Source organism: Eimeria acervulina, genomic scaffold (genome assembly GCF_000499425.1).
Source record: "Eimeria acervulina Houghton genomic scaffold, Eah_scaff72, whole genome shotgun sequence".
NCBI lineage: Eukaryota > Apicomplexa > Conoidasida > Eucoccidiorida > Eimeriidae > Eimeria > Eimeria acervulina.
The window spans coordinates 2,214-19,082 of NW_013549637.1; the positions used below are offsets into that span (position 1 = coordinate 2,214).

At 46.3% G+C, this 16,869-nt stretch overlaps 2 protein-coding genes across 2 annotated transcripts; one reads left to right on the forward strand and one right to left on the reverse strand.

The window, feature by feature from the left end:
- Positions 1–303: 303 nt before the first annotated feature.
- EAH_00012770 (hypothetical protein, conserved) lies at positions 304–4,540 on the forward strand (the record flags this gene model as incomplete). The annotated part of the gene is made up of 3 exons (XM_013394580.1): positions 304–1,024; positions 1,445–3,945; positions 4,493–4,540. The coding sequence occupies 3 exons, from the start codon at positions 304–306 to the stop codon at positions 4,538–4,540; spliced, it is 3,270 nt and encodes a 1,089-aa protein (XP_013250034.1).
- A 1,803-nt stretch (positions 4,541–6,343) lies between these two features.
- EAH_00012780 (eukaryotic translation intiation factor, putative) lies at positions 6,344–12,091 on the reverse strand (the record flags this gene model as incomplete). The annotated part of the gene is made up of 9 exons (XM_013394581.1): positions 6,344–6,457; positions 6,709–6,792; positions 7,139–7,222; positions 7,471–7,583; positions 8,442–8,665; positions 9,209–9,388; positions 10,163–11,092; positions 11,391–11,473; positions 12,002–12,091. 9 exons carry the CDS (start codon positions 12,089–12,091, stop codon positions 6,344–6,346), a joined length of 1,902 nt encoding a protein of 633 aa, XP_013250035.1.
- Between the last annotated feature and the right edge of the window lie 4,778 nt (positions 12,092–16,869).

Genomic DNA, 16,869 nt, shown 5'->3' on the forward strand with positions numbered 1-16,869 from the left:
TATTTTCAATTTGAAACACCCTCTAATGGGGGCTCGCGCGTTGCAACGGTTCGGGTGTATAGGCAGCTGCTCGTCTGCATACTGTCGATATTTTCCACGGATTTCGAAGGAAATTTCAACATTTTTGATGAAAATGAACATTTAATTATTATTTTTTTCCCGATTTTACTCGGGAGGCCCGCCGGCTGCTCTGAAATTTGTCTGTTATTCGCTGCGCCGCATGCTTGTGCAGGGCTTTCCACCCTTAGATTTATTATGTATCTTTGATTTTTTCTGCGCTTTTAGAGGTATTTCTTTATTAGAATGCCATCTGTGACGTCTTTTTCTGCAAAAGAAGCCACAGAAACACTCAACTCGAGCGCCTCAGCGGCCAACAACGAGGACGGAGATCTTGCCTCCTTAGATCCGCTTATTTCCTCTATTTTGCATGCATTAGCAGCATTCGGCCATGGAGTTTCAAACTTAGCAGCGAAAAATGCTCGAAGTGATGCGCTGGAAGAGCGGCAGAGCGCAGGCGGGACGCCGCCAGCTGCAGCTCCGGTCGCTCCTCAGAGCAGCACCACCAGCAACAGCAGCAACAGCCGCAGCAGCAGCAGCAGCAGCAGCAATGACAGCGGCAGCAGCAAGAGCTGCAGCAGGAACAGCAGCAACAGCAGCAGTTTGAATGGATGTGGGAGCGCGGAAGTGTTTAGACGTTTTTGTGAAGCTGTTTCTGCTTCAAGTTTGCCCTTGACCCATTTGCAATTGCCCCTTGAGACAGCAGCAGCAGCAGCAGCAGCAGCAGCAGCAGCAAGAACAACAACAGCAACAGCAGCTGCATGCAGCGCTTCTTCTCCCTTTGCTGCTAACCCCACACTTTCCTTCTCCTCTTCAGATCCTCTCGCCTTTGCAGCAGCGCTGCACCAACTCCATGCGCTGCTGCTGCAGCTGCTGGCCCCTCCCGCGGAGACAACCTCAGCAGCAGCAGCACCAACAGCAGCAGCAGCAGCAGCAGCAGCGCCCTACTCAAGGCAAGAAAACAAATGTTCATACAACGCACCAAGAAGCCCAGTCTAATAGCAACAACAACAACAGCAGCAGCAGCAGCAGCAGCAGTAGCAGCAGTAGCAGCAGTGTAGGAACTATATATATATATATATAGGTTGAGCTGCATGTACAGCTGAAGCTAGAGTTTGTTATGATGATTTTGCATGCAATCACTTCTGCTTTCTGCATGCATGCAGAGGAGAAGAGAATTTGTTTTTTTTGTTAATGTATTTGTGTTTGTTTTTCAGGTGTATGCACAGTGAAGAGTGCAGAGGAGCGCCCCAGGAAGAAGGGAGTCTTCATTTAGTATTACAGAAAGTGTTTATTGTTTTGTCTCGAGCATTTACATTTTGCTGCTGCATCCGCAGCAGCAGCATTCTTTATTCAAGCTTGCTGCTGCTGCTGTGCTCTACATCAGCAGCAGCAGACGACCCGCTGCTGCTGCTACTCTCCTCCTGGTGGCTTCTATGCGACAAGGCAGATGCTGCTATCCGCACCGTTAATCCAGCCTGCTGTATGCAGTGGCAGGAAGCAGCAGCAGCTCCCAGCAGCAGCAGCAGCAGCAGCAGCAATGGCCGCACCCCACAAGCAGTAGCAGATGAGGGATTCTACTCGGGGGAAGAAGATGGCATAGAAAATCCTGCTGCTGCTGCTGCTGCTGCTGCTGCTGCAGGGATCGGATTTGGTGCAGCCTCTGTTGCTGCCCCAGCAGCAGCCGCTGCTGCAGCTGCAGCAGCAGCAGAAGCAGCAGCAGCAGAAGCAGCAGCAGTAGGAACAGCAACAACTCCTCCCTCAGGGGGATGCCGTAGCAGCAGAAGGAGTATGTACTCTTTCCGGCGTTTGCTTAGTGGGGGCGGATCCTTATCTTTGTCACGTGTGGGGATCCGGGATCGGGATCGGGATCGGGATCGTGGGGATCCTGGGATCGTAGACGATCCCCAGTCGATCCCATCTTGCGTGCTGCTAGCACTATCCAGGTGTCAATGCATTGTTTATATCCGCGGGTTTATTGCAAGTTTGCTTCCTTCTCTTCTTTGGTCTTATCTTACGCGCTGCATGCACTCAATAGACCAGCAGCCCCTGCCGCACCTGCTGCTGCTGCTGCTGCAGCTGGCCCAGCAGCAGCAACAGCAGCAGCAGCAGCAGCAGGCCCCGGCTCCTGACGCAGCCCCACTCCCAACAAGCACAGCGGCAGCAACAGCAACAGCAGCAACAGCAACAACGCAGCAGCAGCAACAATCCGCTGGCTCCTTCTATCCTCAGCTGCGCAGTTTGCTGCTGCAGAGCAGCAGCGAAGACTGCTTCAGCAACCCTGCAGGCCTAGAGGATCTGCTGCTGCTGCTCGCCAACAGCAACAACAACAGCAGCAGCAGCAGCAACAGCAGCAGCAGCAGCAACAGAGCTTCCTCTATCAAGCGCAGCAAGGACAGAGATACAGGTTCCTTTGGGGCTGCTGTTGCTGCTGCTTCTTCGCTTCCTGATTCTCTTAGACTCGAGGATGTCTCTGCTGGGGGGGGCCGCAACAGCAGCAGCAGCAGCAGCAGCAGCAGCAACTCCTTTCTACAGTATCTGTCGGTCTTTGAGGGGGGCAGCAGCTGCTGCAAGCTACTGCTGCAGCAGCAGCAGCGCAGCGCCCAGGCGCTGCAGCAGCTGCTGCAGCAGCCCGAGACCGGGAGAGCTGCCTCAACACAGCAGCAGGTGGAGAAAGAAGTTTTGGTTGCTGCTGGTGCTGCTGCTGCTGCTGCTAAGAGAAAAGACACAGAGGGATCGCAGCAGCTGCTCCTGCTGCATCGGGGCCCCACGCCTGCTGTTGCATGCATGACAACTGAAGCGCTGCAGCAGCTCTGTTTGCGAATTCTTAATTGCTTCTCCTTCTATGCATGCGCATGCAGCAGCATCGAGGCGAGCGTTGCTGCTGCAGCAAACTTTGCAGAAGCTGCTGCTGCTGCCCCTGCTGCTGCTGCTGCTGCTCCTGCTGCGTCGCACAGGGGCAAGGAGGGGGTTGAAAGCTGGAACAATGGCGCTGCTGCTGCTGCCCCTGATGCTGCTGCTGCTGCTGTTTGGGCGCAGCAGGCACTGCAGCAGCAGCAGCTGCTGCTGCTCAGCCCCGACAATCACTCTGCCCTAATAGCAGCAAAATTTGCTGAGGCTGTAGCGGACCCTCAAGGTTTTAAACCTCTCACCACAGATATCCTGATGCCGCAGCCCCTGCAGCAGCTGCTGCAGCAGCAGCAACAGCAGCAGCAGCAGCAGGGATTTGAGTTGTCTGCTGAAGGCGATGGCTGGGCCAGCCGTCTAGCTGATGAGGCATTGCTGCCGTTCGGGTGTATGTACACCGCAGAGGGAAGCAAAAGGGACACCTTAACATCGTCAGAGCAGCAGCAGCAGCAAGCGGAAGACGCTGCTGCTTATGCTGCTGCTGCAGCAAGCAGGCGTGCAGAGGAGCTGCTGCTGCAGCTGAACGTACACCCCGACAGCAGCAACTGGGTTTACCTCCCTGTAGGGGAGCAGCTAATGCTACAGCTTAGCAGAACCATCGGCTCTTTGCTGCATGCATGCAGCAACAACGGCAGCAGCAGCTTGTGCAGCTGGGTCCCTGCAGCAGCAGCAACAGCAGCAACGGAGCTCCCAGAAACAAAGACAGAAAAAGGAGAAGCAGCAGCAGCAAAAGCAGCAGCAGACGGGGAATCTGAGCTGCTGCTTACTGCACAAGATGCTGCTATAGCAGATGAACAGGTCCTCGTCCTTCTAGATAAGGCCAAAGCTGCAGCTGCTGCAGCAGCAAACAGCAGCAGCAGCAGCAGCAGCAGCTGGCAGCAAAAACAGGATGCGCACCTTGGGGGTTGTAGTGCGACCGCAGCAATGCTGCCTACTGCAGCAGGGGAGCAGCACTTGCTGCTGCTGCTGCTGCTGCATCAGGTATACCATTTCGGCGTTAGTTGCTGCTGCTGCTCTGCAGCAGCACGATGCTGCTGTAGCAGCACCGCCCAGCTAGTGCTTCGTCTTGCAGCAGCACGAAGAAACAATCCGCAGCAGCAGCAGCAGCAGCAGCTCCTGCTGCTGCAAGAAGGACGTACACCCCACACCAGCAAGAGGCAGCCTCTCTGGCTACTGCTGCAGCAGCAGCAGCTTTATAAGCAGCTGCAAGCAGCAGCAAGAAGCTGTATGAACAGAGCAGAGAGGGAATGGCTGCCTCGCAGCTACTGGTCCTTTGCCGCCCTAAACACTTTGAAATAAATAAACCCTAAACCCTAAAAAAGGGTTTATGAAGCCTCTTCCCTCTATACCCTAAACCGTGATATACAGTTTGTAGAGCGTCTTCTCCTATCTTCTCTAAACCCTAAACCCTAAAAGATAGTTTTAATAGCGGCTTCTCAAGCCCCTCTAAACCCTAAATATATTTTGAATTCAACCTCAAACCCCAAACCCTCCGCCTTGCTGCTGTTGGCGGTTTAGGGTTTATTAGTGCTGCGACTTCGGGCTTAAGTTGCTGCTTTCTTCGTTCGCCTGGTAGCTAGCTAGCTAGCTAGCTAGATAGATAGATAGATAGGTAGGTAGATATTTAGCTAGACAGACAGCTAGATAGGAAAATAGATAGCTAGCTAGATAAATAGATAGCTAGACGGATATAAAAGTAGATAGATAGGTAGACAGCTAGATAGGTGGATAGACAGCTTGATACATAGATAGCTAGCTAGATAGCTAGATAGATAACTAGCTAGCTGGGCCTCAATTGGTGGCTAGTTCTAGCTAGCTAGCTAGCTGAATATCTAGCTCCGTAGCTGGTGCAAGCACTGATAAGACGAAGTAAATAAATAAATAAATAAATAAATAAATAAATAAATAAATAAATAAATTGTAGAAATGAATTTTATAAATAAACTGCCGCGGCATTGGAGATAAAGACGCATGCACGGCCTCCCTGTCTCTAGCTGAGCATACGTCTATATATATTTATATAAAATATATATATATACATATAGAATAAATATATATATATATATATTATTGATAGTATATATATATACATATATAATATTATATTATATATATACACATTTTATATAAATATTATATTTATCTATTTATATACACCGCAACACACGGAGAACGCCAGCAGTGCTCTTCGCACCGCCTTAATAATAATAATAATTAGTAATAATAATAATTAATAATTAATAATAATAATAAATACACAAAATAATAAACAACAAACATACAACATAAATCATACATCATACATGCACAATCATATAATATACACAAATATACCCATATATAAATGTACATATATATACATATATATGTATATATGTATATAAATATATATATATATATATAAATATATATATATATATATATATATATAAACACAACATAAACAACACAACATTTATATAATAGGCAAAACAGATATAAAGCACAGTGCATATAATACACAAATACAAATACATATTTATATAAAATATACATCTATATAAATATATATAAGATATACAATTGGTGTATATTATAAATGCATATAATAAAACTACCGTAATGTCTCCACTGCCGCCGCCTTCACCTGCAGCAGCAGCTGCTGCAGCAGCAACTGCGGCTGCTGCAGCAGCAGCTGCGGCTGCTGCCGCACCAACGCCTCGTGCTGCTGCAGCAGCTTTAGCTGCAGCAGCGAAAGCTGCAGCAGCAGCAGAAGTAATCGTTGCTGCAGCAGCAGCAGCAGATATGCAGGAACCTTGAGGACCCCCACCCTTATATAGCGGCCCTCCACAAATAAACCATACTGCTGCTGCTGCTGCTGCTGCTGTTGCTGCTGTTATTGCTGCTGTTGCTGCTATTGCTAGGCACAATGCGTGCTTCCTATCAAGCATAAACAGGCTTTTGCTGTTGCTGCTGTCGTGCTGCCGGTGCAGGAGCAGCAGCAGCAGCAGCAGCACTTGCCTTGCTTGCATTTATCTGCTGTTTTTGTAGTATTATAACACTGCCTCGCTGCTTCATACAAAAGCAACGCCACTGTCTGCAGCAGAAACTACGATGTGCAACCCCAATGCAGATGCCCCCGCCGCTGCTGCTGCTGCTGCTGCTGTTGCTGCTATTTCCGGAGGGTAATGGGGAATTTGAACGCCGTTGTCTGTAGCAGCAGGTCTATAATAAAGAGATGCATGTACACTGGGTTTGCCTCATCAGCGGGTTGTACATACACCTAAAGAACGAATGTAAAGAAAGACCGTGTGGATATGGTGATATGTATTGAAATTTGTTTTCTTTTTGCTTGCTTTGCCTTTCGAAGTCTCCAATGACATACAAAAATAAATTACTCTTAAGCCCCTTCTTGCTTGCATGCTGCTGCTGCTTGCGCTGCCGCTATTCTCTTCGCCACCCTCTCCTGGTACTGCTCTTCTTGCTGCTTTAAATAATCCAAGTATTCACCGTTCTGCAGCAACACAAACACAAGACAAGCAACAACAAATACAATATTATAATGTACATATATATACATATTATATTCGCACGTATAGCAATAGATGAATATACATGTATATACATATATGTATGTACATATATGTATGTACATATACATATTTGTATATATATGCATATTTTTGTGTATATATATCATATGTATAAAGATATATGTATATATATATATACATGTATATTCATCTATAGCTATACGTGTCTTACAAGATTTGTTCGTTCGCCGACTACGACGATATTTCCATACTGCGCTGCATGCACCGCCCCTCCCAGCACTTCTTCTGTTTCTAACTGCAAAGAGAGCACAGAAGAAAGCAGCATCAGCAGCAATAGAATAAATATAATATATTGTTTTACCTCTATAAGAAACAAAGTACTGCGCTGCATGCAATGCATGCAAACAACCCTAATAAGTACATTCATACATTTATTGATATGCATGCAATCCAGTAATATGCATAATATGCATGCAATTCATTAATATGCATCAATATGCATACAATTCATTAATATGCATCAATATGCATGCAATTCATTAATATGCATGCAATGCTTGAGGCTGCATGGAGTGCATCGAGCTGCATGCAATACACAAAGCTGCATGCATGCATGCATGCATGGAGGTGAATGTATTTACTTGATCGTGCAGTTCGTTGAGGGCCTTCGCTCTTTCTCTATGAATTTTCTTTCGCCAGTCGGCTCTACGCATATCGAAAGTGTCCTGTAAAGAGGACAAACGAAGCAAAATAGATGAAATAGATAAGTAAATGAATAGGAATAAAATAGAAATATAAATAAAAAAGAGCCATGTAAACGAAAATAAATGCAATAAAGAAGAAAGCTAGAGATAAAAATACATCTAAACAAATGAAAACTCTCTCTGTGTCTTTCTATCTCTATCTCTCCCCTGTACCCTTTCTTTTTCTTTCTACAAGAGAAAAGTAGCAATTTCCCTAAACCTCCCCGCACCTGAATAACGCATTTAAGTCGTTTGGAGTAGTTTTTTGTTTGAAGTTCCTTCAGCCGCCCGAACCATGAATCCAGCACAACTTTCATCTTAGGGTTTTGATCGATGAAAAACCCTAAGGCAAAAAAATATACACAAACATATATAATACGAATTATATATGCATGTAATTATTTGTATATATCCTATATAGAATATAGAATATAAACAAAAACATAGAAGATCAGAAACAGAAATCGAAACAAGCATACAAGACCAAACTAAAACGAAACAAAAGGAAATTCAGAACAAACATAAAGAAATTAGAAATAAAGAAAGATTTTAAAGGAAAGAATACATTCATTTCATTCAGTCACGAATCAATTCAATTCAACTAAATTCACAATTCACAATTCACAATGCACTTCAATGTAATTCAATTCAATTCAGTACAACTCAGTTTAGTTCGATTCAATTTAATTCAATTTAACTCAGTTAAATTTAATTTAATTTAATTCACAATCCAATTTAATCCACATCGGTGTATTTGTTTGCTCCATACGGAAACAAAACAGCAGAAATACGAGAGAAAACAAAAAGAATTATTACTAATATGACTCTTATTAAAATATAACATTTTGATTGTTATCAAAAAAATAACAGAGCAGCCAAACAAAACAGACGAAGGAAACAGAAAGCAAAAGTGCATACCTTGAGTATTCAACGGAAAGAGAAAAACAACCGAACAAAACAAACAAATCAAGCAGAAAGCAAAGGTACTAATAAGAGAGAGAGGGAAAAGAAGAAGAGAAGAACAGCTACATGCCTCACGAACCGTTAAGTTGTAAGATACATTCAACAACAAAGAAGAAAGCAAAGGTATTAATAAGAGAGGAAAAGGAAAGAACCAAGCAAAACAAACCAACGAAACAGAAAGCAAAGGTATTCATAAGGGAGAAAATAAAAAGAAAAGAAGAATAACAGCACGACTTACCAACAGTTGAAATAAGTTGCAAGAAGCATTCAACTAGATATTCATCCGGTTCTTCGCTTCGCATAACGAGTTCAACAACAACATCATTAACAATTTTAAACCCTAATAACTTTCTATGAAATAATTCTCCTATTAATTTAACAACCCCCAGCACACGACGCTTTATTCGAGTTGCTTCTTGCTGCATCTCTTCGGATTCTCCATGCACTTCGTGCTGCAGCGCCCTGAATTCAATCAAAAACACAAAACAAACACCAAAATGTTAATGCACAACCCGATGATTTAAGGATAAAGCACAGAGATATGAATACTGTGCAAATACATACAACAACACACACACACACACACACACACACAGCTGTACTGCTGTTACAGTTCCTGCTGCTGCTGCTGCTGTTGCTGCTGTTGCCGCTGCTGCTGCTACTACTGCTACTGCTGCTGCTGCTACTGCTGCTGCAGCTGCTGTTGCTGCTGTTGCTGCTGCTGCTGCTGCTGCTATTGCTGCCGTCATAATAATAGTCGTATGAATGTCTACGTATATGCATCGCATATAATTGTAATTACTTGAGCATACAAATACAGATAAATGTAGATTCACATTTTAAGTGTGGCTGCGCAGCTCCAAGCACAGACCCCAAAGCACGAAGAACGAAATTAAACACGTTTTGCATGCACAAATAAATATAAACAAATATATTTTTTTAATTAAGCATTTAGACTGCACTTTAAACCGCATTAGAAAGGAAAACCACTAACGAACGACGTACGCAGGCATTGCCTCAAACTCCTCCTGAATTCGCGTCAACAAACCCAACATAAACGGGGTTCTTCTAATTGTGTCCGGGTCTCCTTCTGCTGCAACACTGCGCCACTGCAGCAGCTGTACATACACCGTAAGTGCACACACAAACAGAAACGCTTTCAAGCACAAACAAACACAAGCATATCTACAGATGCATACACACAAAGATACACATAAACACAGAGATAAACACAGAAACAGAAAGGGACGTACTTACGTAGGTGCATATCCATAAACACCCGAACACAAATACATACAAACACGCAATTACAGATAGAAAAATACGCACACTGAAATGTACGCAAGTACATACACCAACACACACTCCCTAAGAAGAAGGAAAGCAAATAAAGCAGTTTCACGTTGAGTAGACAGCCTCAGCCGCATATCCATCTACAAGAATGCATCTACATAAAGAAAACGAGAGAAACAGTACTGCATGCATGCATTAGAGCACAAGAGGAATACAATATCCACACAAGAAAACAAATATATTGCCCGCCGCTAACACCAAAGGTGAACACAAACAAACTGCAAAAAATGCAGTTTTGAATCAACAGAGCCCCCCCTCGCGTTCAAACAGAACAAGCACTGCATTTAGGAAACAAGAGAGGGGAAGATGCTTCTAAATGGAGAGTTTAGGGTCTAGAGAGCCTAAAAACTAGGGTCTTTGATATAATAGGTGTTTAGGGCCTAGGGTTTGGCGTTTATTTTAAGGCATACAAATAAAAACCAAAGAGCATAGGGTTTAGGGTGTAGGGTTTGGCTTCGGGTTTAAAAATTAGGGTTTATGGTTTGTTGTAGGGCTTTGATTGGGGTTCAGCGTTAAGGCATGCTTCTGGTTCACAAACAAATACAGACCTTAGGGTTTAGGGTTTAGGGTTTAGGAGGGGGACTTGCCTGGCACAGGTCTGCGTACATCTCCGACCAATCGGGTTCTGTGACGGCTTTATCAATAATAGCATCGACTTGAATTCGAATTTCTGTTGGATTTTGCAGGCTTTGCTCCAGAGTTTGTGCTAATTTCTCTGCAATAACTTTAAACTTTTCTATAGTTAGTTTGTTTAAAAGAGATTTTACATTACGATTCACCTCCTCCTCTCTCGTAAGTACGCGACGAGGACGCCACAGCTGAACTCCTTCTGCTGTTGTTGCTGCTGCTGCTGCTGTTGGTGCTGCTGCTGCTGCTGGTGCTCTGCTCTCCCCTGCACCCTCAGGACTCCCCGCGGACGATGTCCAGTTGTTGCCATGTGCGGCGCGGTTACTGCTGCTGCTGCTGCTGCTGCTGTTGCTGCTGCTGTTGCTGCTGCTGTCGCCTCTGCGGAAAGCAGCAAAACCCCTCGGGCTTTGTTGGGCCTCCGCTCCCCGGCGGTTGGGAGCGGCAGCTGTTGCTGCTCTGTTGCTGCTGGGGCTTACAGGACCCTCTGCATGCGCTGCATGCACAGCAGGCTGTCGTAAGACAGCAAAACTTCCGCGAGAAACAGGCGCAGCAGTGTGGCCTCTTCGCTGCTGCTGATGATAGTTAACAGGGGCAGTTGCAGGAGCTGCTGCTGCTGTTGCTCCTGCTGCTGCGTTTGCTTGAGAGGCTGGAATGTGAGGGAGAGTGCTTCTGTGGTCTATCTTTTGCATGCCCCCCGTTCGAAACGCGTCAAAGCCGCGGGTGTCTGAAGCGAAGGACCCATGAGCAGCAGGTGGAGCCCTTCTATTGTATTCATTGCCGTTGCTGCTGCTGCTACTGCTGCTGCTGCTGCTGTTTGCTGCAGCCCAGCCTGCTACGCTGTTGTCTCCGCGCTTGCCCGGAGGACGCATGTCGCTGTCTATGCCTTCCCGCCGCCACGAGAGCCCCCCACTGCAACCATCGCAAATAATAATAAATAATGATATTATTATTAATTAATAAATACAGACAAATAAATCAAAGGGAATAAAACAGAACAAATGAAATTAACAAAAACAAATGAACTGAAAGAAAGAAAACGACGACAAACTCTGTACACATGCATGTCTGGTTACTTTGTTCTCCACAGCTCGAGTGCAGCTTTATACGAACGCTTCTCCTCCTTATTATAAATACAAGATATATGAAAAAGATAATAGTTCTAATTATTATCAGCATAGGGGAGAAATAGATACAAAGCTGGACGTACAACCTATGGCCCTCGCGGTCTGTCATCGTCTCTCCTTCAAAGTTTTGCTGTTTACTCGCCTTGTCGTTTGCATGCGCCTTTGCCTGCATTAAAAAGGGGGGAAAGGAGAAAAGACGGCTAAAAATATTGGGGATATCAGCATAATAAACCCAACACTCACAGAAAGGTGAGAGTAACAACGCATGCGACTGCAGTAGCAAAGGCAGACGTCTGCATATTGAAGGGCAAGAGTTGAATAAATGCAACAAAGACGAAGGAAATGAACAGACAAACAAAACAGCAACGCCTTCACATAACTGGGGTAGAGAGAAGAAAATCAAACCGCCCACCGACGAGCGTTGAATTAAGCCGCCCCTTGGTGCTGTTTGGATGGTCGAGACACCACGAAAAGAATGCAAATAAAAGGGATAAATGGAAAGGCCATAAATACTGCTCTTGCAAAGAGAAAAAACGAGAGCTACGGCCGCAGGAGGCACATTCAAGTCGCATGGCAATGATCAGCCGAGGCGCGGGAAGGCGGAGCAGAAAACGGCGCACAAATGGATTTAAACACTTCAAAGGAACGAAATAAGAAGTGCAAAATAACAAAATGTAATTCGATTAAACTTTACATCAAATTCTCTGCAGTCAGACATTCGGCGTGAAGCAGCAATGATGAGCTGGCGGCCAAAAAACGGTTTCCCGCTCTCCCCGACAGTCATTTCCTCTCAGCCATATAATAAAGGGTGTTTACAAGAAAATGAATATACAAATAAAACCCGAAATCCAGGAGAATGCAAGGAAACACACGTAACCAAGCATCATCGCGCCTTGCCGCCTTCGAACCCACACCACGATGTAGCGGAACACCAGAAGCTCACCGATGCAAATGCGGTGAAGAACGCCTTTTTAAAGTGAAAATCTCCGCATAAAAACTCTTAGCGTTCCCAAAAAGTGCCTTAATGTCTTATTTTGAACTCTGATCAGCCACCTTGCACCGGCGCGGGTGTGACAAGCAGCATGACCATACATGAAACAACAAACAGCCCGCAGCAGCCACGGCGGGTAAATCTCATGAACCAACTAGCGAAAAATAAATCCAAACTTCTATCCGTCTTTATTTTATTCAACAAAACATCAATGCAAATTTACCATTTCCTTCCTCAGATACTGCTTTCTACCTTTCCGCCTCCGCCCTCCACCGCGCTGTCTGTAACAAGGGGTCCTCGACACTAGCCAAGGACCGCAGTAGTTTCAACGGAGTCAAAATGCTTAAAATTAGAATTCATAAAAGCGTCTGAGCTCCCTTGCAGTCTCTAGGCATGCACAGCACAGCGGCTCAAACTCTGAGGCGACTGCTTAGGGGGCTCGACCTCTCGTCATGACTGCGTCGCTAGCAGCAAACCTTGCTGCAACACCTGTTGCAAGGCAGCCCCACATGAAGGCACACCCCACTCCCCCCTTCTTTCGACGTATTCACGAACATCGTAGAGAACTGCTTAGTACTAGCGTGCTCCTGAGTGGCCAGCCTGCGCCCCAGCGGAGATGTGTGTACGAGCATTACAGCCAGCATTATACAACCAGGTCAAACTTTGGTTCAGCAAACAAAGTGTGTAACAGTCAAGCCGGATAACGTCTTACGAAGTACTCCAGTGGTGTATTAGGGACCCATTTCCCACAAGGGAGGGAATCAAGCCCCGTTGACCAGGTGAAGTTTGCTGTGTAGATAGAACATACTGCGAAACCGTGAAGTTGATTCCAGGGTGAGCGAATTCATCCCTCTGGCGTTCTTTGGCCACTTCATATTCAATGTTCAGCCATGTAGCAGGTGCTGCACACACTCCTGCACACCCTAGCTGAACACAAGGGCGCCGTCCATGCATGTAGTACTCATACACCCCTTATTGGTTGAGCAGAATAAATCTCGATTGATCTGTCACTGCAGTTCAGCAGGTGCTTTTTGCGAAGAACACATGCACACAGATGAATTTTAATCTGCAAGTACTGGGATTAGACGCAGCCGTGAGCCTGCCGTCGGGGCGTATTAGAATTTGCAGAAACGAGTCGGGGGACTCAGATGGTAAATGCCTTTTGACCCCTTCAAGCGGGTTTTGTTCACCACGAGTTTATTGAGGGACTTGAAATCAACGCGCATGCTCCATCTCCTGTCCCGTGTAGATAGGTTTTGCAAATATGCCCGCTATACGTTCGGTTCGAATAACCACTCCCACAGAGAGAGTGCTTAACTCGTCAATAATCAAGTCTGTCTGCTCCACGGTTTTCCGAAAAGCATCATCACTGAAGGGGAACCGAATTCATGAGGCTTCCCGGTATTGATCATTACGTGGCCATCGCAGAACACCCGAAGGCAAACTGTCAAGCGGAACGCAACGACGCTTACTTGCGCAGTGCTTGCGACTCCATGTCGTCAAAGCTGCTTCATTTTCTCCCCTGTGCCAAGTAGTTCCACGATACAGTGTTGTACTCTTCAATCCACTGCCATCTAGCAGCTGACGTCTTTCATCCCGGGTCTACACCGAAATGCCGCTGTTTGACCCTAAGGTAGGCATAGGCATTCTTAGTTCGGTACTTTCCCTTCTCCCCTTTGCCCGTTCCACTACGGTCCTTCCCAAAAGATCATTATCGCTGCTTCTTGATTGTAGCGATTCTCTCAATCCGATAAGCAGCCACAGTAGAAACGAACTAGCATCCCTCCTTACTGCCCGCTGAGAGTCGCAATGGGTTCCCTATCTTGGTTGTTGCTTAGGCGTTGCTGCGTCTTTAGTCTGCCCGTTGAACTCTGCAGTAGCTAGTAACAGGAGGAGACTCTACATTATGTGGAATCCGCATGCGAGAGCGATGAGCCACCAGCAGCAGAAGATTCCCAGAAGCGCCAGACAGACTAGGCACATTGAATGAGAAGCATGGTACTATAGTCCAGCCAGGGGTGCAACAACCTGGGTAACATCAGCAGAAGCAGCTGCAGCATCACCGGTACCAGTGCCAGCCTTCACTGCAAACCTGCAGCAGAAGATGCTTTCGGTAGACAAGGGTAAGACTGGGGGGGAAATTTTATGTATGTATTTTCTCCATGCATCGCCAATGAAAGACAGGCAGCAGCAAGGGATGCAGCATCGAAAGATGTAACAGCATGAGATATAGCCATGAGGAGCAGAGACAAGGTAAACAGGAGGAACAAATGGAGCGGAAGAAAGACCAAACGCGGTACCAGCAACAAGTGCTGCAGCGGCAGCAAGAGCAGCTACATCCTATGGCGTGACAGGTCCAGCAGGAGGACTTGTTGCCACCCCAACTGCTGTAAATACTCGCATCTTCGCAACCGCTCATACAGCAGTCTTCGAGCAGGAAATCGACGTTTTAGATGTCCCTCGGATCAGTAATGACCCAAGAGATTCGCAGAAGTCTTTAAAACAGGAGCACCTACATTAACATCTATGACAGATGCCGCAAGTACCCTTCGCTATTTAGCATATGTGGGGCTGTTGCCCCCCCCTCATACCGTCGTTCCACCCAAAGCTAATTTGACAGGAAGAAACATCAAGGGTTGCCTCGTTTGGGGGGAGAGGGGGGCGCAGTCGTAGCATACACTGTCTGGAGGTGCTAGATATATTGCTACTTTCCTGCAGGGTGGCTACTGAGGGCCAACCAAGTGGTTAACAATTACCTACAGTGCTAATAAGCGCAGCAGACGGTATATGGAGATACCTGCATCTGGAGTTGCCTTGCATCAGGGTTTGCAGTCGTGTGCGCCTTTACTCATGAGAGGATCGCCTCTTTTCGCTCCCTTCCAGGGCCCTTATGGCGCTGAGCTCAGGACCCCTTGAGACTGGAGGGCAGAACATCTGTTTGCTGGCAATTCTTCTTTTAAGTATTTTGACTCTATTGCAACTCAGGACCGTCGTCGATCGAAGACTCTCGTTGCAGCGGCGGTTCCAAGAGCGGGTAATGCTGTGGTTGTGATGTTGAGTAGTTGGCCTTAAAAAAGCTTCTGCCCCTAGACTGGAAAAAAAGGTATGCCTGAATATCTGTAAAAGAAGAGACCGTTGCATTTTCTTTGTATAGTACAGAGAGCCCAACGCATAGCATAGCCCCAGGAAGAGGGGGTTAGTAGAGCGAATAGGCGGCCCAGCATAGCAGGGGAGACACGACACGCCTTGGCCTTCACAGCAGGAAAATTATTATTTTAATATTTTTGAATGAGCATATTTCTATTATTTCATGCGGGCGATGTGTATATTGTACAATTTTGCTATATAGATGTCCTCTGACCTATCAGGGGCCCCCTTGCAGTTCCGACGCAGCAGGGCGCCTAGAAGGCAAAGTGGTTGGTGTGTGAGGCAACGCATGTAATTCAGTTGTTCTATGAGATGAAATGAGTTAAAATGAGTCATTAAGCCCGTTAAGTAGTATTAATAAAGCATATATAGATCAACTTTCCTTCCTATTGTACGCTGCGTTGTACTGCTGGGGCTCCCGCGCTGTCTGTCTGCCGCGGTAGCTGCAGTGTCCGTGGTGGCGTTTGCAGTTGAAGTTGTTCCACTTGAACATTTTTTCTGCTTCGATAGAAATGCATAAAATTGTTGCAAGATTGTGAAATGCATGCATAAGGGGCTTTAAAACCAGCAGAACAACCATCACCTCAGCATACACTTCAGTTTTCGAGTATGTTGTTGCCACACACATCCGCCGCCCGCTTTCTTTCGCGGCTTCCTCCCTTTTCATTTGCGCGTCCTTGCATTTACTCTCTTTCTTCCATTTCTCCATCCTCTTCTGCTTCTTCTTCATGGGAAGCAGCGGCCAAAACCGGCAGACGCCACTTTGCGCAGGGGGCTGGCACAGACCTCACAGTCGCCTGCCGTACATCGACAACACCGAGACGAGATGATGGCCCTACAACCCGAATGAACCTCTTCACTGCGATCAACTCCGCTATGCATATCGCCTTGGAAACGGATCCCACGTACGCGCGACACTTGTCTTCCCTTTATTTCTTTCGTCCTGTGCCACCTTCTTCTTATTTACTTCTCTTCCCTCTATTTCTTTCCTCGTACACCGCCTTCATCTTAACTCCTTTTCGCTCTCCTCCTCTTCTCTTGCCTTTTCTTCTCTTCCCTTTATCCCTCTTCTTTGTACCTTTACTCCTCATCTTGTAATGACTCCACACTGTTAAACAGGTTCAGCTTAAGCCACGTGCAGTGGGTGTATGCCTGTGAGTGAATCTGCTGCTCACATGCACACCTCTGTGCGCAATACACGTGATCTTAGACTGCAGCAGCAATAGCAGCACGAGGAGTAGCAGCACTTTGCTCCTGCTACTGGAGGAGGGAGTCGAGACCTTGAGAGCGGATTGCTGGTTTGTGTTCCATGCAGTGCATGCGTTTTCGGTGAGGATGTGGCATTTGGCGGCGTTTTTCGCTGTTCGGTGGATTTAAGGGACAAATTCGGGCCCCAGAGAGTCTTTAATACTCCTCTCTCTGAA